Genomic DNA, 23,788 nt, shown 5'->3' with positions numbered 1-23,788 from the left:
CCTCCAAGGAGTCAAAAACACTGCCCTTCCCATTCTTAGCAGCAGCTTCCAGTGCACAAGCCAACAACGCTGTCACCTATTACCATGCCAGTCCTCTACCTGCAATATAGAATCCAAGAGGACAGTAGGCACTTACCCCTCTGTCATAGCTGTCTGCACGCTCCACTTTCCATGAGAGGTTTTCGATCTCAGCCTCCAGCTGAGCCTGCTGGTATTCAAACTGTATAGGCAGAGCAGGAGGGTCAAAAGGTGAGTGGGCTGTGGCTGGGGCAGGGCCTGTACACGGGGGTGGGCACACGCAGCACCTCAGGCTCACAGGAACTACAGACAATCCTGATACTGTCCTCAGAAAGTAGTGTTATTCCCTGTGCCCAGAGCCAGAATCCAAACAAAAGGCTATCCAAACAGCAAGGCCACACTCACCCTCTACCCTCAAAAGGTCCACTCCACCCTCCACACTCCCAAAGGCAGGCAAAGAATTTAAGCCACTAAAGAGAACACTCCCAACATGAAAGGGAACGGATGCTGTAAAAAATAAGTCAAATGAATATTCTCAGACACTATCACTTCATTTTTTTTCAGTCCTCCTGCAAATCAAGAGCCTTAAAAATATTCAAACTTAAATACTTAGTAATCATACATCTAAGAAGATACAGCTTTATGCACAAAAATGTTCCTCAATGTCCTATTTGTAGCAGTGAAACAAAGAAAGAATAAATGTCCCAAGTGATGGTACAATCATGTAATGACACATTTATGCAACCATTAACAAAATGGTATTTACCAGGCAGGTAAATCATAACAGCTATAACAATAAACTGTTATAACAATAAAATGTTATATATAACCTTGATTATATATACACAATGTTAATTTTAAAAGGCTGGAAAATGCTGACAGTGGTAATTGCTCTCTGGACAACGTAAATGCTTTTCTGTTTTCCAGCATTTAAACAAAAATGTTAATTACTAGTTTATTAACACTATTGGTAATAACAATAAATTCATATTCAAATTCAACTCTAAGATGAAGAATTAAACAAGGTATAAAACAGTCAAATATATCTTAAGGACATGCATGCTAAATATCCCTCCCAAGCATGGGCACTACTGGCCTCCCACTGGCCACAGACCTTTTTAGCCAATCGCCCTTTAAATATAGTTGTTCAGAGGATTAGGTGCATGTGCCTTATATGACACAAAATAATAGCACCTGAGATCTATTTTGGAGGTGCCCAGAGCAGAAGTGGAATTTTGCAATTAGAGTTTTGTTTTAACTTTGCCCTCCCAATGACCAAGGTCTGGTCCTCACTCTCCTGCAAAGTGCTGGTAGAGAAGGGCACCTTTGAGGCTAACGGGACAGAGTAGAAAAATTGCTTTGCCTTACCAGCTTCTTCCTGGGTCCGGACTCCATGTAATATGCATATGGGTAGGTGTATTGCAGGGTGTATCGACACTGCAACAGGAGAGAAGAGAAGGAACCTGTGTCTGTGATTCTAAGCTACCTGCATCTCAGGTGGCTCTTACAATTCCTACCCTCAACATGCAAATTAGCCCAGCTCTATAGATATGGGCCTGAAAGAAATGATACTAGGCCGAATAGAGGATGAATTGGGAAAAGACGTGAGGGAAAAAACAAACAACAATGGTCACAGAACACCCACAGTTTCTTTTACAAACTGATTATCAGCAGCTGCCTCAATGGATTTTCCCTTTTGAGTAGGACATCAGAGTCAACACATCTATCTCAATGCTTAGCCAAAGACAACCTTTTTTTTTTTTTTGAAACAAGGTTTTGTTCTGTTGCCCAGGCTGGAGTGCAGTGGTGCAATCCCCACTCACTGCAAACTCTGCCTCCCAGACTCAAGCGATCTTCCCACCTCAGCCTTCCAAGTAGCCAGGACTACAGGTGTGCATCACCACACCAGGCGAACTTTTGTATTTTTTTTTGTAGAGACGGGGTTTTCTCATGTTGCCCAGGCTGGTCTCAAACTCCTGGGCTCAAGCAATCCACCTGCCTTGGCCTTCCGAAGTGCTGGGATCATAGGCGTGAGACACTGCACCCTGCCCAATCTTTTTTTTTTTTTTTTTTTGAGACAGAGTCTTGCTTTGTCACCCAGGCTGGAGTGCAACGGTGTGATCTCGGCTCACTGCAGCCTCTGACTCCCAGGTTCAAGCAATTCTCGTGCCTCAGCCTCCCAAGTAGCTGGAACTACAGGCAAGCACCACCATGCCCAGCTAATTTTTGTATTTTTATTAGAGACAGGATTTCACCATGTTGGCCAGGCTGGTCTCAAACTCCTGACCTCAAGTGATCAGACAATCTTTTATTTTCCTTTGAGTGATACATAAACAGGACAAAAGGAGAAGAAAAGTGCTCTAGTTTTCCCTGCAGGCAGAGGCAGTGCAACACTCTTATAAATCCCCTGGACATCCATCAGAGAGGACTGGGTCCTTAATGGGCATAGCACATGAAAATGTGGATCCACAAGCAGAAGCATGAAAGGCTGCACAGGGTGCTAAAATACCCTCTTTCAACAGAGCTTCCCACCATCAGAGGTCTGTGCCTGATGGAGCCAGGCACTGGACCAGGGATAGGATGAGTGAAGTGGTAGATACCTTGGCCAAGAGCTTGGCAGCATTCTGTAGGTACTGCCAGTCGATCCATGTCCCCAGATTGTTCATGACCCTCTCCTGAATCTTCTCGTGAATCCGCTGGTATGTCTGTGCCTCTAGCTGCAAGCTTTTATTGTGGTTTTCCCACTACAGGGCACAGAAGAAGAAAACCACAGGAGTCCCACGAAGGTGCAGAGGTCTACACAGGAGTTCAGGATAGACACCTTGCTGGCAGGACATGGCCACAGACTCCTCTAACTTATTCCCCAAAGTGCAAGAGCAGGTCTTCTTCAGTCCATCCTTCTAACCTGTCCAGAGCAGCTGTATGCTTACTGCCAGATCGCTCTACCCTTCTGGGGCAACAGGACTCTAGCCCTGAGGACTCTGCAAAGCTAGGCCCCTGATGGTCTACTATGCTTAGAGACCATTATGCATGGGGCTCTTTGGGCTTCTAAAGGGCTCCCTGGGAGAAACTGCCTTCCAAATCTGACTACTAAGATGATACTATGGGAACAGATTGTGAGGACAGAAAGAAAAAAATAAATAAAAATTAAAAACGTAGAAAAAAGAAAAAAAAAAGATGGTACTAGATGGAAAAGACTGTCTGATGGCCCTTCATTGTCCTTCAATCCATCATTCAACCAAGGTCAGTACCAGGTCCTTCCCTGTTGGCTGGGGATATACCCTGTAGAGCTTGAAAGGCACATCTATAGAGGCAGCACCAGGGATACTGCAGGAGCTCCATTCACTGACTTCTATGTGCACAGGCTGGCTCTGTCTACCAGTCCCTGGGAATCCCACCAGCAGGCCAAGTGGAAGAAGCCTACCCTGTAGGGGAAGGTACAGGAGAGGACACCTACCCTTTCAAAGTAGAATAAGTACTTCTTGAGGGCTTCCCTCGCCTGGGCTTGTTGGCTCTGGTTCACAATGTCAGGATTCTCCTTGTAACGACTGCACTCATAGTATTCACTGCCATGAGTCTTCCAATCTCCTAGACACATCCAGCAGAAGTCTGTGCAGAACAGAGGAAGAGTCATTTACATCTACAAGACAACTCCACTTTCCTCCATAGGCAGAGGAGTGAGACAGACAGACCCTGCTCCCAAAGGGGTCACCTGAACACAACTTCCCAAGGGTGCCTCTTTCCCGAAGGAATGTGCACCTCTCATCCCTGTCACATCCTACTGTCCTTGTAGCCTGTACTTGCTGATAGGAACAAAAGCCTATGGATAATTTCTATTCCATGAGCACATGTGCCATGCGCCTTATTAATCTAACACAGGCAGATGCTGACCATATAGACTACTGGTCTGCTATGTCAATGCCACTATGAGAAGGAGGAACTAGTCCAACTGAGGCCGACCTGACTGTCTAAACGCACATCATCAGTACAAACTGACCTCCCTACTGCTTCCTACCCTCACACTTGTCCTAGAAAGATTTTTGTATATGAAACTAAGAATAAAGGCTTTCCCCCTTTTTCTTCTATTTTAAAAAACACATTTCTTATTTTTCTTTTTCTTTTTTTTTTTTTTGAGACAGAGTCTCACTCTGTCACCCAGGCTGGAGTGCAGTAGCGCGATCTTGGCTTACTGCAACCTCTGCATCCCAGGTTCAAGTGATTCTCTTGCCTCAGCCTCCCGAGTAGCTGGGACTACAGGTGCCTGCCAACATGCTGGCTAATTTTTGTATTTTTAGTAGAGATGGGGTTTCACCATGTTGGCCAGGCTGGTCTCGAGAACCCCTAGTGTTCAGTGATTCACCCATCTCTGCCTCTCAAAGTGCTGGGATTATAGGCGTGAGCCACTGCGCCTGGCAAATAACACATTTCTATAAAACCTAGAGCTATCCAATGGTTCATAATCAGAATTATGATTCTGCTTTCGCGGTAGCTCACACCTGTAATCCCAGCACTCTGGGAGGCCAAGGCGGGTGGATCACCTGAGGTCAGGAATTTGAGACCAGCCTGGCCAACATGGTGAAACACCCGTCTCTACTAAAAAAAATACACACACACACACACACACACACACACACAAATTAGCCAGGTGTGGTGGCACGTGCCAGTAGCTACTTGGGAGGCTGAAGCACGAGAACTGGTTGAACCTGCAGGGCGGAGGTTGTGAGCCGAGATTACACCACTGCACTCCAGCCTAGGTGACAGAGCGAGACTGTGTCTCAAAAAAAAAAAAAAAAAAAATCCCCTATATGTTCCAAGAATTATTGTTAGATGCTCAAAGAATTACTGCAGTCTAATGGAGAGAAGCCAACCACAGTTTTGTTAGATGAACAATGGCCTGTTGATATTCTGCATTCCATGAGCACATCGGCTATGTGCCTTGTTATATCTGTGTCAAGGCTGCTATGAGAAGCAAAACTTGTCTGAGGTCCTCCTGGTTGTCTAGAACACACATTGTTCTAATAATACCTTATTCGATTTTATATCTGGCCTATTCTGCCTCTTCCAGAGACTCTGACAGTGGTAAATCCTGTTTCCCAGGATTCACTCTCCTGGGATAACTTGGCTTACTGACTTCCCCAAAAATGAGGCTCTTGAATCATTTTATGGAAGCCAAAGCAAAACCCGGAGACCCAGAGGTTGTTCAATTTTTCTCCTCCTGGGAGCCTTCACCTAATAGTGGCAACACTGCCCTCTCCTTAATTAGCTAGGTGTGCTTGCTACCATTTTAAAGAACAATACAGGCCAGGCACGGTGCCTCATGCCTGTAATCCAAGCACTTCGGGAGGCCAAGGTGGGCTAATCATGAGGTCAGGAGTTCACAACCAGCATGGCCAACATGGTGAAACCCCGTCTCTACCAAAAATACAAAAAATTAGCTGGGTATAGTGGCGGGTGCCTGTAATCTCAGCTACTTGGGAGGCTGAGGCAGGAGAATCGCTTGAACCCAGGAGGCGGAGGTTGCAGTGAGCCGAGATCGCACCACTGCACTCTAGCCCAGGCGACAGAGTGAGACTCTGTCAAAAATTAGCTGGGTATGGTGGCATGTGCCTGCAGTTCCAGCTACTCGGGAGGCCGAGCAAGGATAATTGCTTGAACCTGGGAGGTGGAGGTTGCAGTGAGCCGAGATCGCACCACTGCACTCAGCCCGTCAGCCTGGGTGACAGAGTGAGACTCCATCTCAAAAAACGAAACAAAACAAAACAAAAAACCACATTCCTTACGGTTGCCCATATAGGTGGTATAAAACATACAGCAAAGAAAGAGATGGCAGTTTTTTGTTTGTTTGTTTGTTTGTTTTTGAGACGGAGTCTCACTCTGTTGCCCAGGCTGGAGTGCAGTGGCGCGATCCTGGTTCACTGCAACCTACACCTCCCTGGTTCAAGCACTTCTCCTGCCTCAGCCTCCCGAACAGCTGGGACTACAGGAGTGCGCCATTGCGCCTGGCTAATTTCGTATTCTTTTTTTAGTAGAGATGGGGTTTCACCATGTTAGCCAGGATGGTCTCGATCTCCTGACCTCATGATCCGCCCACCTCGGCCTCCCAAAGTGCTGGGATTACAGGCGTGAGCACCGCGCCCAGCCAGTTTTTTTTTTGAGACAGAGTCTCACTCTATCGCCCAGGCTGGAGTTCAGTGGCACAATCTCGGCTCACTGTGACCTCCACCTCCTGGGTTCAAGTGATTCTCGTGAGATGGCAGTGAACTCTGGGTGTCAAGGGATATGGACACCCAGGGGGCTTCTTAGGCACTAGGAATGTGGTGGGTGCTGGGATGTTTGTCATTATTCTTTAAACTCTGTGTCTTCTGCATTGTTCTAAGTGTATGATACACTTCTCTCTCTGATATATACAAAGAAAAAGAGAGGGAAAGAATGTGGACCCACAGAAGAAATATGCCACTACCCATGGCTTATCTTCGTTTGGCACTGCAGAGTCAATGTTGCTGTCTAAGATCCTGCCATGACCACTCTGATTAAGAGGGCTCCTGGGGCCGGGAGCGGTGGCTCACACCTGTAATCCCAGCACTTTGGGAGGTCGAGGCAGGCGGATTGCCTGGGGTCAGAAGTTCGAGACCAGCCTGGCCAACATGGTGAAACCGCATCTATACTAAGAATACAAAAATTATCCAGGTGTGGTGGTGGGCGCCTGTAACTGCAGCTACTGGGGAGGCGGAGCGAGAATCGCTTGAACCCAGGAGGTAGATGTTGCATTGAGCCAAGATCGCACCATTGCATTCCAGCCTGAGCGACAAGAGCAGAACTCCATCTTTGGAAAAAAAAAAAAAAAAGGACAGGCTCGGTGGCTCATGCCTATAATCCCAGCACTTTAAGAGGCCAAGGTAGGCGGATCACCTGAGGTCAAGAGTTGGACACCAGCCTGGCTAACTGGCTGGTGAGACGGGGTGAGACCCCGTCTCTACTAAAAATATAAAAAAGTAGCCAGGTGTGGTGGTGAGTGCCTGTAATCCCAGCTACTCAGGAGGCTGAAGTGGGAGAACTGCTTAAACCCAGGAGGTGGAGGTTGCAGTCAGCCAAGATCACACCACTGCACTCCAGCCTGGGCGATAAGAGTGAGACTCTGTCTCAAAAAATAAAGAAAAGAGGGTTCCTGGAAATAGCATTTGCATAGGCCCTTACAAAGCAAAATTCTCGGTCAGGCACAGTGGCTCACTCCTGTAATCCCAGCACTTTGGGAGGCCAAGGTAGGCAGATCACCTGAGGTCAGGAGTTCGAGACCAGCCTCGAACATGGCAAACCCCCATCTCTACTAAAAATACAGAAATTAGCCAGACGTGGTGGAAGATGCCTGTAATCCCAGCTACTTGGAAGGCTGAGGCAGGAGAACTGCTTGAACCCAGGAGATGGAGGTTACAGTGAGCCAAGACTGCGCCACTGCACTCCAGCCTGGGTGACAGAGTGAGACTCCTTCTCCAAAAAAAAAAAAAAAGAAAAAAAAAAGAAACTATCAGGGGCTCCTGTTGAGCATCAAAGCAGCTGTGTAGGAGACCCACTTGGACATATTTTCTACTTGAAGGGATTCTGTTTCTTCAGTTGACCTGGCCGGATGGCATACATGGGTTCTAGCTATGTAAATTATTCCTGATGGATGAAGGAGGTCTGAAAGGCTAAATCAAAACCCCCACTAGAAACTTTGTAAAACAGCAAGGGAAAACCATTATTTTACTACTTCTGGTAAAGGTATCTACAACGTAGCACAGATAAGCCCCAAGCTACTTACCTGCCTTGGCAAAAAAATGAAAGCAACACCCTGACATCATCTTCTTGGATAACTGAGGATCATGAGGTTTATCCCAAACTTGACTTCTGACTATATGTGTTAGCAAGATAGCAGTGGGATTATAAGAGGGACCAAAAAACAGAAAATAAAAATAAAAAGCTACTTTATGCCAGTTACTGTGACTGTTAAGTGACTGAGGTTCTTCTATGTTTTGTCATTTCATGGCAGAAGTACTCACTTAAATAGTAACGGAGACCCAACCACAAGAAAGTGCCACTGGGCCTTACACACCAAGCTTGGAACTCACCGTGTTTACATTTGGAGCATTGCTGTCAGAGGGAAACAGAAGAAAACACGTTAAGGGCACACTGACCAAAGCTCCCATGTCACACATGCAAACTGCAGAGGCTTCTGCTCACCATGTGATTGCAGCCTCCATTCTTCTCAATGCAGATGTTGCACTTGGGACACTGAGGAGACAGAAGGGTGCCATTAGGCTCACACACCACCAAGCTGGTTTTAAGACAAATTACACAAAGCTCCTGGCACCTGTGCCCAGTTGCTCATGGTGTGAGCACTTCTGGGGAGGAGCATCTCACTTAAATGTGGCAGGTCGCTGAGGCTGGAACAGCAATTCAAGGAAATGAGGTCAGCATATTTAGCTTTGAAACGCTTCAAGCACCAGCTGAACCCCACTAAGTCTTCCACCATCTGCCCCTGCCATGAAGCTGCTCAGATTAAGCACAAGTTGAATCAGCAGAAAGCCTGCCTTCTTGAGAGGACTGCCAAAGAAGCACAGGAGCTGCCACAATGGATTCAGTCCTGGTCAGCTTGCCTGAACTTCTGCTTTGAGAAGAGGGCAAGGAAACCACATCTAAAGCTCGTCTCTCCCATTTGAGAGATGCCAGCAACCTGAGGCAGCAATGCAGACACCAGTTTGATGCTGTGATCTCCCACTGCCGTGAAGTCGACTATGTTTAATAATGTCGTTATCATAACTGTGCTTGTGAGTGCACTGACTCGGCGAGTGACTGACAAAGGGTACAGTGGCCCCTAGAGCCCACAGGCCATACTTTCCCATGGGAGACTTCAAAATGAGTATCGTGCAGGTCTGGGCTTGCATTACGGCCTTATATGTATCAAGTGTGGCTATTAACCACCTCCTTTTCAGGGCTGTTAAAGGCTGGTAGGCATTCAATCATAATTAGTTCTCTTCTAATTAGTTCCCCCTTTGGGTCCCCCTTTCCTGGCATTTTGGCATTTCATCATAATAAAGAAAATATGCACCCAATGCATCCTATGATAAACTGCTACGAGCTGCCAACTCTGTGTGAGGGTCCCCAAACCCCCAGTCCTCAGGAAGGGTCCTGGGGCTCTGGGTATTCTGCTCTCAGATGGCAAATCTCCAAGGCAAGGCCCTGGGCAGCACTAAGAAGGGCAAATCCATGAGAGGTAAAATACGGTCCTTACGTCTTTAGTGTGAGCACTAATGTAGTTGGCTGTTTCAGAGTCGTCTGCACACTTCGTGAGCCATTTCCGGATTGTGGCACAGTCTGTGGGTGCGTGATACATCTGACGACACTTGAAACTTAAAATTGGAAAAGAAAAACATTCAAATATTCATTAAGTCAGGGTCCCATGTTCAAAATTTTCCTTTTATCCAAGCCAACAAATCATGAATTAGAGCTTTTCTCTTTTTTTTTTTTTTTTGAGACAGAGTCTTGCTCTGTCGCCAGGCTGGAGTGTAGTGGCGCGATCTCGGTTCACTGCAAGCTCTGCCTCCCGGGTTCACGCCATTCTCCTGCCTCAACCTCCCGAGTAGTTGGGACTACAGGTGCCTGCCACCACGCCCGGCTAATTTTTTGTATTTTTAGTAGAGACGGGGTTTCACCGTGTTAGCCAGGATGGTCTCGATCTCCTGACCTCGTGATCCACCCACCTCGGCCTCCCGAAGTGCTGGGATTACAGGCGTGAGCCACCGCGCCCAGCCTAATTTTTGTATTTTTAGTAGAGATGGGGTTTCACCATGTTGGCCAGGATAGTCTTGATCTCTTGACCTCGAGATCTGCCCGCCTCAGCCTCCCAAAGTGCTGGGATTACAGGTGTGGGCCACTGTGCCCGGCCTAGAGCTTTCCAAATAGGTAAAGTTATCTCTCAAGGCCTGTGGAACCTTTACCTACCCAGAGTTATACTGAAATACTGCATGAATGTCTCTTCAACTTAAGCCTTTGTAAGACATGCTCTAACACGCACAAATAAAATATTTCTGTAGGCCGAGTGCGGTGGTTCATGCTTGTAATCCTAGTACTATGGAAGGTTGAGATGGGAGGACTGCTTGAGCCCAGGAGTTTGAAACCAGCCTGGGCAATATGGTGAGATCCCATTTCTACAAAAAATGAAAAAATCAGCCAGGTGTAGTGCTATGTGTCTGTAGTCCCAGCTACTAGAGAGTCTAAGGCAGGAGGATTTGCCTGAGCTCTGGAGGTCAAGGCTGCAGTGAGCTGTGTTCGCATCACTGTACTGCAACGTGGATAACTGAGAGAGACCCTGTTTTTTAAAAAAAGGATTGCTTTAGACCAGGAGCTTGAGACCAACCAACCTAGGCAACGTAGGAAGACCCTGTCTCTACAATTTTTTTTTGAAATGGAGTTTCGCTCTTGTCACCCAGGCTGGAGTGCAATGGCATGATCTTGGCTCACTGCAGCCTCTGCCTCCCTGGTTCAAGTGATTTTCCTGCCTCAGCCTCCTGACTAGCTGAGATTACAGGCTCCTGCCACTACGCCTGGCTAATTTTTGTATTTTTAGTAGAGACGTGATTTCACCATGTTGGCCAGGCTAGTCTTGAACTCCTGACCTTAGGTGATCCACCCGCCTCAGTCTCCTAAAGTCACAGGGGTCCTAAAGCTGGGGTCACAGGTGTGAGCCACCACACTTGGCCCCTACAACAAATTTAAAAAAATTAGCTGGGCATCTGTAGTTTCAGCTACTTGGGAGGCTAAGGCAGAAGGATCACTTCATCCCAGGGGTTTAAGGCTGCAGTGAGCTATGATATGTATGTTAAATACCTTGTTTAAACATCTTGTTTACCAACTCCCAAGATGTCAAACACAGAGCTATGACTCTCAAAGGGCATGGTGAGGTGCTCTGAGAAGGACTCCTTAGCTCAGACCTAAGGCAGGATTGAGACCCACTTCTGGGAGTCTCATCGGATCTCCCAGTCAGACATGCACACAAGGATGCACAAATGCCAGAACGTGCAAAATCTGTAGGGTCATGATATATCTGATGACACTGAAACCTAAAACAGAAAAAAAAGACACTCCAATATTCGTCGGGCTAGGCTTCCATATTTTGAAATTTTCTTTTGTGGAGGCCAACAGTACTTCGTGGCTAGAAAAGGCCCTCAGGCAAATACCCAGGGAAAGAATTTCATAAAGCGGGACACAAGGATAAAGAACAATTACAAGGAGTCTTCTGAATCTGCTGTGATCCTGGGGGCTGCCGGATTTAAAATGAAAGAACCACTGCATTAGTGATTCTTAACCATTGGTGTCAATAATGTCTTGAAATGCAGGCATGTGCGCACACACACACATCACATTTTCCATGTAGTTTCTCTGAAACCCCACCATGAATATTCCAGGGAGGTATGATTAGGACAGATCTGGGCCTAAATTATGGCTCTACGATTTACTAGGTTTACCTTGTACCTTGATTTATTCATAGAATATAAGGGTCATGGCTAGGCGCGGTTGGCTCAATCCTGTAATCCCAGCACTTGGGGAGCCCAAGGTGGGCAAATCACGAGGTCAGGAGTTTGAGACCAGCCTGGCCAACACAGTGAAACCCTGTCTCTACTAAAAATACAAAAATTAGCCGGGCATGGTGGCACATGCCTGTAGTCCCAGATACTCAGGAGGCTGAGGCAGGAGAATCACTTGAACCTGGAAGGCGGAGGTTGTGGTGAGCCAAGTATGTGCCACTGCTCTCCAGCCTGGGCTACAGAGAAAGACTCCGTCTCAAGAAAACAACAAAAAAAGAGAGAATATAAGGGTCATATACAGTTATGATAATGCAGGGTAACTGATCAGGATAGTGCCTGTCACCTGGTAAGCCTTTGGTAAACTTTAGTTATTCCCGTGGTATCTACTGAATGAAGTGAACCTTGAGTAGATGTAGAATATATTTATGACTTAGTTTAACAAAAATTAGCCAAGAAAGGCCAAGACAGAGAAAGATTAAAATGTTGAAGGTTATACCTTTCAAACACAGTAATATGTGATTAGCTATGCAGGCAGATACATCCCACACAATCTCTGGGCCATGAGACCTAGTAGCATAAGCCACAACACATTCTCCAAGAACCTGTGTCACTTCCTTGCCTCCAGACTGAGCATGTATTGAAGACTAGTGGAATATGAGATGCTGGGCATAAACCTACCCACTTGGAGCACAGCTGCTCTGTTGGCTCAGAGACCCTGCCTCTTCCAGTGTCGCCCTCACATGGAGCAACAGCAGTGGTGCTTTGGAGGATGGGGCATGAGCCCAGGGCTGCTCAGCACTCACACTCACTCTTACCAGAAGACCTCGTTGCACCGATTGCACTGTACTCGGCGAGCTCTAGGCTCCTGTACCCGAATAACCATGGGGCAGTCTGCACCAGGGCACAGCTGGAGCTGGTAATGACTCTGTGAACACACCAAGAGGAAACAATGAGGACATCTCTTAGTTGCTGTCTAAAAATCAGAACCCCCTGAATATTCAAACACTTTCTGTTCTCCCAGCTGATGACTTATACGAAGGGGCTATATAAATTCAGAAAGGATGTGAAGACCAAACGTAAGCCAGATATTAAAGAGGAATTTAGAACGTTTAGCTTAAACCAGGTAGCAACTCACTGGAATGATCTAAGGTTATATAGAATTGCACCAGGCATGGTGGCTCCTGCCTATAGTCCTAGCTACTCAGGAGGCTAAGGTGGGAAGACTGCTTGAGGCCTGAAATTTGAGGCTGCAGTGAGCTGATTGCACCGATGCATTCCAGCCTGGATGACAGCGAAACTCTGTCTCTGAAAAAATTAAAAAATAACAAATAAGGCCGGGCGCGGTGGCTCATGCCTGTAATCCCAGCACTTTGGGAGGCCGAGGCAGGCGGATCACCTGAGGTCAGGAGTTTGAGACCAGCCTGGCCAACATGGTGAAACCCTGTCTCTACTAAAAAACACAAAAATTAGTTGGGTGTGGTGGCGCGAGCTTGTAACCTCAGCTACTCAGGAGGCTGAGGCTGCAGAATCGCTTGAACCTGGGAGACAGAGGTTGCACTGAGCTGAGATCGTGTCCCTGTACTCCGGCCTCGGTGACAGAGTGAGACTCCATCTCAAAAAAAAAAAAAAAAAAAAAAACGTATATCTGAGGAGCTCAATGACCCTCAAAGGCAGCAAACAGCATAAAGAACAAGGCCTTCTGTTTATCCTGCGGCATGTGCATGACAAGACCCAGACCATAAATTAATCTGAGAAGCTTAGGCAAAAAAGACAAAGATGAAAGTTATGCTGCATCGGGTGGATGGCTTGAGCTCAGAAGTTCGAGACCAGCCCGGGCAAGATGGTGAAACACCCATCTTTACGAAAAATACAAAAATTAGCTGGGTTTGGTGGTGCGCGCCAGTAGTCCCAGCTGCTCGGGAGGCTAAGGTGGGAGGATTGCTTGAGCCTGGGAGGTCAGAGGCTGCAGTGAGCCATGTTTGTGCCTCTATACTCCAGCCTGGGTGACAGAGTAAAACCCTCTCTCCAAAAAAAAAAAAAAGAAGAAAAAGAAAAAGATAAGAAAATTATATTGCATGGAATCAGCAGGCCTAGCAGATGGCCTAATAGAGGGAAAGGACTCCAAAAGTGACCATGCTGAATCCTGGACAAGTTTTCCAATTACTCAAAAAGCAATACCCCTTCTCTCTGCTCAACCACACAGGAAACTGAATGTAACAGCAGCTCCTAAATATGCCTAATTTGTATTCACCCGCTGACACATAATAGCTTCTTTAAGCAACTATGTATAAGGTAGGGAGGTCTGTCTACGGAAGAGAAAATCAAGACTCAGAGGTTAAAAAAAAAAAAAAAAAAGAAAGAGGCTGGGTGCAGTGGCTCACGCCTGTAATCCCAGCACTTTGGGAGGCCGAGGCAGGCAGATCATGAGGTCAAGAGATCAAGATCATCCTGGCCCACATGGTGAAACCCCGTCTCTACTAAAAATACAAAAATTAGCTGCGAGTGGTGGTGCATGCCTGTAGTCCCAGCTACTCGGGAGGCTGAGGCAGGAGAATCGCTTAAACCTGGGAGGCGGAGGTTGCAGTGAGCCAAGATTGCGCCACTGCACTCCAGCCAGGCAACACAGCAAGGCAGTCACACACGCAAAAAAAAGAGTGGTCACAAAGAAAGGAAGTATCCAAGTTTCACACAATGGTGTGTCTGATTCTAAGGCCTGTACTCTTCACTATCACTCCAGTGGTTTTCAAACTTTTTTTTAAAGCCATGGAGCGCTTTCTTTGAACACTATCACTTAATGTCAGCCTAGTCTACAAAGTAAGTAACTGTGGTGACCCTCTGATGGAAGATAGGCCCGGGAAGACAGAGGGCAGAACAAAGGCTGGCCATACCTCCACATAGTCCCTGAAGAGGTAGCGCCTGTATTTCTCTCTCAATTCTTCATTGGGAAGCAATGGAAACACAAAGTCCTCTGGTGTACGGAGTGGACAGTCCTGAGCCATACAAGAGACTCCTGTTGAACAAAAACAACCTGATGGGGCCGGGTGCGATGGCTCATGCCTGTAATCCCAGCACTTTGGGAGGCCAAGGCAGGCAGATCACCTGAGGTCCGGAGTTCGAGACCAGTCTGACCAATACGGAGAAACCCAGTCTCTACTAAAAATAGAAAATTAGCCAGGTGTGGTGGCACATGCCTGTAATCCCAACTACTCAGGAGGCTGAGGCAGGAGAATCGCTTGAACCCGGGAGGCAGTGGTTGTGGTGAGCTGAGATCATGCGATTGCACTCCAGCCTGGGCAACAAGAGCGAAACTCTGTCTCAAAAAAAAAAAAAAAAAACACCAAAAAAGTGATGGACAAGCATACTGCAGAAGACACAACTTGCCCACCTAGTTCTGTCAACAAATCCAAGTTGCATAAAAGAAACCCTTCAAGCAACAGAATTTATTCAAAGAGAAGAGAGAAATTAGCATATTTTCACAGCAATGAAACTAAAATATTATCCCAAATTGTATCACTAATGGCACCATTAAATAACAAAACCATTTAAAAAATCCTTCTATAGGGTCTTGACTAACAATTGAGTTTTGTGGTGTTTAACCTTATTTAGAGGTGATTATCACCAATTGTGAGACTTTGCAGATATCAATTAATGCGATGCTAATGTGTTTCAGTATCATCAAATCACAGTATAACAAATACTTCTGTAACTAATCATCAAATTTGATTTGTGCTATGTTACCTAAATAGCAGCAAACTCTTGTGGGCATTTCTGAGTTATGGCTGCCACTTGTGGAATCAAGGTAGGCAGCTTAAAGGATCGTTCTCCCAAAAGGTGAGAGAAGGTAGCTCTGCACTCACGCCAACATTTACAACAGTATATTTAGTTTTCTCGTTTTGCTGAGGACTGGGGAAAACTTTGTCACTGTTTATACAGATGTATTTGAAAATCACTAGTTTTGATGATAAAAACCCCAATCAGGCTCAGAAGAAAATACTCAGTTTACTTGAGTACATGAAAAGGCAGAGTCAAAGATAAACACTTCATGCCAGCTTTTTATAAGTTCTGTGGCAGACTCACCCACGCCCACGCCGTCCTTGACGAGAACTGAGCAGTGCTGCTCCCAGCAGCTGCGGCAAAACTGGTGCTGACAGGCCAGAGAGAGTAGGTTTTCCTTTCGCACAAACTGCATACACACTGCACAGTGGTGAGGGGGATGGGATGTGGGAACCTGGAGAGAAACAGAGCCACATGAGCCAAAGAGGAGTCAGGTCCAGGAGGCCATAAGGGTACCTCATGCAGCCGGGTGCATGGAAAGTGATCCTCACCCTGCAACAAGTATCAGAGCTCAACTGCAATGTGTGGACTCTGAGTCCCAAGGGTACTAAGCTAAAAGTATATACCAGGAAGGCTTCCTGAAGGAGGTGGCAGCTGGGCTGGGCTTGCAAAATCACCAGGATTCAGAGGCAGAAAGAAGGCTGAAATGAGAACTTACAGTGGTTTATAATGGCAGACTGAAAAACTCAGGGTTTCAGAATTGCCAAGGTCCTTAGAAGTCACTTAGTCCAAATTCTTTTAGAAGCTATCAGGTTTCTTTTGTAGACTACCCCTGTTAAGCACAGCAGAGTTGCCCCTCACAACTACTAGAAACCTAGTCACAAAGGTTATTAGAGGATGAGTTTATAAATCTTCTAACAGCCAACACTGTAGTTTTACTTGTCAAGGACAGTGGTTTCACTATATCGACGTACTCAAACCACAAAATACTACAGCCTTTACCAAGTTACAACTCATCCTTAATACACCAGATGTCGCATGTAATTAATATTGTGGGGGGGGGGGGGATGTGGAGACACCAACTAGGGGAAGAAACTCTTCTAGAATGTGTGCAAATAACTGTATAGCATGAACTCCAGAATCCGCATCATGCTACACAAACTGGCAGAGAAAGACAATCTGGGGACCTTGGCTAAAACCACAAACCAATGGAAAAGTCCACTTACAAGAACATTAGGTTCTTTTTAGTTTACTGGGAATATAAAAAAACAAGTTGAGGAAAAGAACTGGATTCTCATGTTTATCCATTTTGCTTCTGGAAACCTTTGTCTTAAGAGGCTGCAGAAATTATGTGGTGATCTGAGCCCCAATTCTGCCTTCCAAGATCTCTTTCAGCATGGCCCTCATTCAAAAAATATTCGACATATGTTCGTTTAGCTCCTAGATACACAGGAAATTGCTATGCATTGTTAAAATACAGCTTCTATGGTAGGGGTGGTAAAATGATATGAGTTAATCACCATAACACACATGTAAAAGTTTATAGATACAATTAGGTGAGTTTCCAGGGGAATGATCCAGGAGACAGGCTTTGTCAGAGGTGGCTAAGATTTTTTTTTTTTCTTTTGATGGAGTGTCTGTCACCCAGGCTGGAGTGCATGCAGGGGTGCGATCTTGGCTCACTGCAACCTCCACCTCCCGGGTTCAACCAATTCTCCTGCCTCAGCCTCCCAAGTAGCTAGGATTACAGGCATGCGCCACCAGGCCTGGCTAATTTCTGTATTTTTAGTAGAGATGGGGTTTCACCATGTTGGCCAGGCTGGTCTCAAGCTCCTGACCTCAAGTGATCCGCCCGCCTCGGCCCCCCAAAGTGCTGGGAATATGGGAGTGAGCCACCGTGCCTGGCCGGACTGGGGTCTTTAAAGGTGAATTCCCTCCCTATAAGCAAAGGTGGAGCCAGAGTCTGGACATTCTAGGAAGGGAAGGCACAAACAGAAGACATATGCAGTAATCTCAGACACACCAAAGCACCCAGAAGGAATGGAGTGCAGGCTGAAAGTGCAGAGAGGAAAGTGGGGCTGGAGATGGCCCAAGGACAGGCAATGACTTAGTCCCTATCTATAAGGAAACTTTTCAAACCATAACAGAAGATTTAAGTCAATACTAGAACAAATATTGTGGGCATGTTGAACTATAAACAAAGCAAAGAGAGCTCCTTTTTTTTTTTTTTGAGACAGAGTCTCGCTCTGTCGCCCAGGTTGGAGTGCAGTGGCATGATCTCGGCTCACTGCAAGCTCCGCCTCCCGGGTTCACGCCATTCTCCTGCCTTAGCCTCCCGAGTAGCTGGGACTACAGGTGCCTGCCACCACATCCGGCTAATTTTTTTTTTTTTTTTTTTTTTGTATTTTTAGTAGAGACAGGGTTTCACCGTGTTAGCCAGGATGGTCTCGATCTCCTCACCTCGTGATCCGCCCGCCTCGGCCTCCCAAAGTGCTGGGATTACAGGCGTGAGCCACACCGCACCCGGCCAAGTAAAGATAGCTCTTAAGGACACTGCAAGCCAAAGCAAGAACCACATGCAATTAGGAGAAGCCTCATTCAAGTAATAGACACTCACATGTTTTGATGGATTAGGCTGAACTCGAGCCTCAACAAGCAGTTGAGCAGAATTGGACTTGTATCTACAAAACAAAAAGCAGAAATGAAGGCAATCAGAAGCTAAAGACATTTTTACCCCTGAACAATAACAGGACAGAGAAAGATGTTTAGAGCATCTTTGTCTCTACTTTCTCACAGAACCAAGCTTCCTTTTATCTCAGCACAAAGACTTTTTTTCTCAAGACAGAAAATGCAAAATATAAAGGAATAATAAAAAATATAAAGCCCAATAAATCATGCTACATTTAAGAACCTCAATTCATCAGAAGACACCAAAGTCAAAAGCCAAGCCATAAGCTGGAAGATAATTCAATATATAAACTTCTAGGCCAGGCGCAGTGGCTTACTCCTGCAATCCCAGCACTTTGGGAGGCCGAGGCGGGCAGATCACTTGAGGTCAGGAGTTTCAGACCAGCCTGGCCAAGATGGTGAAACCCGTCTCTACTAAAAATACAAAAATTAGCTGGGCATGGTGGCACCTGCCTGTAGTCCCAGCTACTTGGGAGACTGAGGCAGGAGAATAGTTCGAACCCGGAAGGCAGAGGTTGCAGTGAGCTGAGATTGTGCCATTGCACTCCAGCCTGTAAGACAGAGCGAGATTCTGTCTCAAAAAAAAAAAAAAAATTCTATATATATGGCTGGGCGCAGTGGCTCACACCTGTAATCTCAGCACTTTGGGAGCCCGAGGTGGGTAAATCACTTGAGGTCAGGAGTTTGAGACCAACCTGGCCAATATGGTGAAACCCTATCCGGGAGTGTTGGCTCATGCCTGTAATCCCAGCTACTTGGGAGACTGAAGCAGGAGGATCGCTTGAACCTGGGAGGTGGAGGTTGCAGTGAGCAGAGACTGCACTACTGCACTCCAGCCTGGGAGACAGAGCAAGACTCTGTCTTAAAAAAAATAAAAATAAAAATAAAAAAAATAACTGGCAAAGGATCAGTATTCAGAGTAAACAAAACTCTTAAAAATCCATTTGGTTCTAGGAACTGGACATGGGAGAAGGGGGAAGGATCCATTTGGAATAACAAAATAACTCAGTAAAAAATGGGGAGAAGACTTAACAGGCATTTCAAAGGAGGAGGCAGCACAAATGGCCATTAAACATATGAAAAGATTCTCAACCTCCTTAATAATACAGGACCACTGAAACAATTAGATGCCATTTACATCCACCAAACTGCAAAACTTTAAGTCTTACAATATCAAGAACACCACTGCTGAGCGTGTAAAGTGGTAAATCACTCTGGAAAACAACCTGGAATTATTTAGCAAAGACAAAACTACACGTATGCTATAGCCAATAATTCCTTTTCTATATTTAACTCCAGAAAAATTACGTGACAGTAAGAGTCACCTACAATAATTTTCCATTTATAACAGAATTATCAAGTGGCAATAAAAGTGCCACACAAAGCCCAGGTCAACATATTTCCAAGATACCAGGAATTGGAGCAGAAAAGAATTATGTCTCATCTATGTGATTTCTACCTAGTCAGAATGCTTCCCTCAGCTATCCTTATTGAGGGGCCCGTTTTATTCCTAATTCCCACACTAATATTTTAAGTATCTTTTGCCATCCAAATCCCCACTCCTGAGTTATGCTGAAAGAGTGTGGGCAGTGAGAGATATCCTATTGCCAGAACCTATGTGGTTCCAGAGTTTTGGGCAGTAGTATAATAATAAGGCAGCAGCAGTTCATCTGCAATTCCATCTAAATGTATTCCGTTCTTGAGCACACAGGATGAGTGCAGTTAGTGAATCAGGAACGAATTTGCTCTTTCCTGATTGTGCTGAGCTGCTCCAGCTGTTATGTCCTTCCCAGTTGTGTTCAGCCTGGAGAAGGAAAGGCACGATCTTCCTCTGTAGATAAATTCTACTAAAAATACAAGAATTAACCAGGCATGGTGGCAAGTGCTGGTAATCCCAGCTACTTCATAGGCTGAGGCAGGAGAGTTGCTTGAACCCTGGAGATGGAGGTTGCAGTGAGCCAAGGTTGTGCCACTGCACTCCAGCCTGGGTGACAGAGTGAGACTTTGTCTCAAAAAAATAAAAATAAAAAAAACATAACATACAAGAAAGGAAGACTCACTGCAGTGTGAAAGAGTAGGAATGGTAACAAGTGCTTCTCACCAGAGGGAATTTTGCTCCCCACGAGTTATTTGACAATGTTTGGAGACATTTTGATTGCCAAGGACTTAGAGGTGTGGCTTCTAATAGAGCGCAGGGATGCTGCCAGACATCCTACAATTCACAGATCAGGCCCCCCACAACAAAGAGTTATCTAGCCTAAAATGTCAATAATGCTGAGGATGAGAAACACTGTGCTAGACAGGGGCACATGCCTCCGAGGGTGAGCACAGGAGATCTCTACAGAGGATGCAGAGGAGGAGGTGCCCCTTTTCCTGACAACTTGTAAGACATCTTGAGACTCTAAGGTCTGTATCTTAAGATCTCTAGTTCTGGAGGAGGTGGGAAGAAATACTCAAATACGCTGCTGGTAGAGGTGGTGGGTGGTAAAGTAGCCTATATTTTCTTTCTGTTTTTTTTTTTTTTGAGATGGAGTCTCACTCTGCCACCAGGCTGGAGTGCAGTGGCACAATCTCGGCTCACTGCAACCTCTGCCTCCAGGGTTTAAGCGATTCTCTTGCCTCAGCCTTCTGAGTAGCTGGGACTACAGGAGTGCACCACCACGCCAGGTTGATTTTCATATTTTTAGTAGAGACGGGGTTTCATCATGTTGGCCAGGCTGATTTCAAACTCCTGACCTCAAGTGATCCGCCCGCCTCAGCCTCCCAAAGTGCTGAGATTACAGGCATGAGCCACCACGTACGGCCAGCAGCCTACATTTTCTAAAAGAAATACAACTCGTACTATGATACAATCCTCAAGTTGACGTATCCAAAAGAAGTAAAAGATGTTGGCGCGTGTTACCTAGAAAGGCACTGATTAAAAATTAACAATGGGAAAGAAAATCTGAATTCACTGTCCAACAACAGAGGTTTGGAAAAAGTATGGAATGTCTATGATAGAATACTGTGCTAGTATTAAAACTGGGGTAGAAGAATATACTGAAGACATGGGGAAAGTTCACAACATATTAAGAGAAGAGGATGTAAAATAGAATCCAATGTTTTAAAAATATACTATGCACATTGGAATATAGTCGAATATGGTCCAAAATGTAAACAATAATCACCACGGAGAGGGGAGCTACGGGCAATGTTCTCTCTCCTCCCCCAAATACCTTACCTGTCCAATATCTCTGAAACTTGCCAGTGGAAATTAACTAATATAAGTTTAGCAACTGAATGAGACACCTAGAAAGAAGAAAGAAAAAAAACCGAATTATAACTGCATTTTCTTTTAAAGTGTTTCGCATTTTGAGAACTGTATACATTAATGTCTATTATGCCAAGCCCAGGCTGGATTACCAAATTCCTCCTCTTGGTTCTCTGCTTTGTCTTTTAAGTTCAGACTCTTACAATCTTAGTGATTTCATGAATCTCTTGATTTTCAACCTTTGTTTTCATTAATAAATCTTTCAAGAAAATTAATTTTATCTGAAACTTAAAGACACTCATTTTACAGTAAATAACAACCTAGCATCTATTAATAATATAAGCAACAGGGCTGGAGTTTCCTTCATGTCATATATGTTCCCTCAAGCTGCTGTAGGAGGTTGTACGCCGGAAGCACATCTCTAGTTAGGCCTGTTATTTGTAGAAAATCCCCAGGCCTGGGTTTGCATAAACCCTACAGAAACACTAGAAAACAACAAACAAAATATAAAAACCCAAAACTCAGTTTAAAATCACTGAATTCCCAGCAGCCAATCAGTCCTAGTTGCAAGGACAGTTTCGAAATTTGTGGGCAGCCTTTCTGGCCTCTATATGCTCTCAGGGGACATTTAAAGCACATGGTTATAGCTACTAAAGAACCTCAGAAGGTGCATTGAGCTGGCAATTCTATTTCTGTAAAGTCTCCCTGAGGAAATGACAGAGGATATGTTTACCACAGGATTACTTACAATAGTAAAAAATTAGAAATAACCTAAATATCCAACAAAAATGAGTTAAATAATATATGACAGATCTATGCAATGGACTACTACATGGTTATTTTTAAAGACTGAGAAGTTGATTGACATAGAAAGACTTTTTTTTTTTGAGACAGTCTTTGTCACCCAGGCTGGAGTGCAGTGGCATGACCGCGGCTCACTGCAACCTCTGTCTCCCAGGCTCAAGCGATTCTCCTGCCTCAGCCTCCCGAGTAGCTGGGATTACAGGCATGCGCCACCATGCCCAGCTAATTTTTGTATTTTTAGTAGAGACAGGGTTTCACCATGTCGGCCAGGTTGGTCTCGAACTCCTGATCTCAGGTGATCCACCTGCCTTGGCCTCCCAAAGTGCTGGGATTACAGGTGTGACCCATTGTGCCTGGCCACGTTTTTTTTTTTTTTTTTTTTTTTTTTTTTTTTAAATAATGAGCTGCACTGCGTTGTCTAGGCTGGAATACAAGGCTGTTCACAGGCATGATCATTGCACACTACAGCTTTGAACTCCTGGGCTCAGGTGATCCTCCCACCTCAACCTCTTGGGCACTACAGGTGCATACCACTTTACCCGCCTTAGAAGTTCACATTTTAATGTTAGGTTAAAGAAGCAAATAAGCATCTACATGTTATAATCGTAATTGGGAAGTTAAGCTAGTTACAAAACACCCTAAGTGTCAAGACTTGGGTGAGATCACAGAAGATTGGGATGTGTTTGGAAGCCTTAGATCAGGCTTCCCAGAGAGAGCAATACACACCACGAGGGTACTACTAAAGCAAGGAGAAAGTAGGAACATATTTATGGCTAGAGCGACAAGAAAACACACAGAACGTTGTCTGCTCACTGGACTGAGTCCTTAAACAAGAGCTACCGTGGACCTGTAAGGTAGTATGTGCCTGGTCCACAGGTAAGAACTGCAGCAGAGGGAAGGCACACAGTGAACACCACATGATCCCTCCTTCTAGCGCTCAAGTCACTCCTGAAAGGAGACAAGTGCGCACCTACTAAACAAGGGCACATCCCAGCATATAATGAGTGTCAAAGGCTATGCAATCAGTGAGTGCCTTCCTGTCCTACAGTCCAGGTACATCTGGAGAAAAATCAACGACTCAAGACAGCTTACTTCACTCAGGATGGGGGTCTCTATTTTCCTTCCAAGGTAAGTGGCATCTGACCCGTGCATGCTGCCACTGTATTTTCTTTTTTTTTTTTTGGTATTTTTTAGTAGAGATGGGGTTTCACCATGTTAGCCAGAATGGTCTCGATCTCCTGACCTCGTGATCCGCCCGCCTCAGCCTCCCAAAGTGCTGGCCGACCAGCCACAGTATTTTCTTGCAGAGGCCCACGTAGACTCTAGGCCTAGGTTTCCCAAATTATGGCTGATATTTCTTCTGTGTCCTTAACAAAGCTATTCGTCCCCAACAGACACTATCACAAAATGAAAAGAGAGACAAGACATCTTGTTTAAACTTTAACAACTGCTGAAATACAGCCTTTGATACAAACAGCTTTTTTATTTATTTTTTATTGGTTTTTTTTTTTTTTTTTTTTTTTTTGAGATGGAGTCTTGCTCTATTACCCAGGCTGGAGTGCAGTGGTGCAATCTCGGCTCACCGCAAGCTCCACCTCCCGGGTTCACGCCATTCTCCTGCCTCCGCCTCCCTAGTAGCTGGGACTACAGGCGCCCACCACCACACCAGGCTAATTTTTTGTATTTTTAGTAGAGA

At 45.4% G+C, this 23,788-nt stretch overlaps 1 protein-coding gene across 13 annotated transcripts in view; it reads right to left on the bottom strand.

Moving 5' to 3' along the window:
- ARIH2 (ariadne RBR E3 ubiquitin protein ligase 2) overlaps positions 1–23,788 on the bottom strand; it is a 65,978-nt gene that overhangs the window by 2,425 nt on the left and 39,765 nt on the right. For 8 of the 13 annotated variants that reach the window (XM_055382420.1, XM_063703787.1, XM_055382412.2 and 5 more), the window contains 12 exons: positions 21,259–21,326; positions 17,968–18,031; positions 15,654–15,804; positions 14,465–14,586; positions 12,392–12,501; positions 9,284–9,401; positions 8,233–8,283; positions 8,052–8,142; positions 3,476–3,627; positions 2,619–2,762; positions 1,387–1,455; positions 137–220 (listed from right to left, as the gene is read on the bottom strand). In XM_055382420.1, coding sequence (XP_055238395.1) covers positions 137–220; positions 1,387–1,455; positions 2,619–2,762; positions 3,476–3,627; positions 8,052–8,142; positions 8,233–8,283; positions 9,284–9,401; positions 12,392–12,501; positions 14,465–14,586; positions 15,654–15,765 — 1,053 coding nt within the window. In that variant the 5' untranslated portion in view covers positions 15,766–15,804; positions 17,968–18,031; positions 21,259–21,326. The remainder of the gene's footprint in view (positions 1–136; positions 221–1,386; positions 1,456–2,618; positions 2,763–3,475; positions 3,628–8,051; positions 8,143–8,232; positions 8,284–9,283; positions 9,402–12,391; positions 12,502–14,464; positions 14,587–15,653; positions 15,805–17,967; positions 18,032–21,258; positions 21,327–23,788) is intronic. The other 5 variants (XM_055382419.1, XM_063703789.1, XM_055382414.2 and 2 more) reach the window with 1 other exon arrangement.

The sequence above is a fragment of the Gorilla gorilla genome, chromosome 2 (assembly GCF_029281585.2).
Source record: "Gorilla gorilla gorilla isolate KB3781 chromosome 2, NHGRI_mGorGor1-v2.1_pri, whole genome shotgun sequence".
Lineage (NCBI taxonomy): Eukaryota > Metazoa > Chordata > Mammalia > Primates > Hominidae > Gorilla > Gorilla gorilla.
The sequence above is the reverse complement of the archived record's forward strand: the minus strand, read 5'-3'. Positions and strand labels throughout refer to the sequence as shown.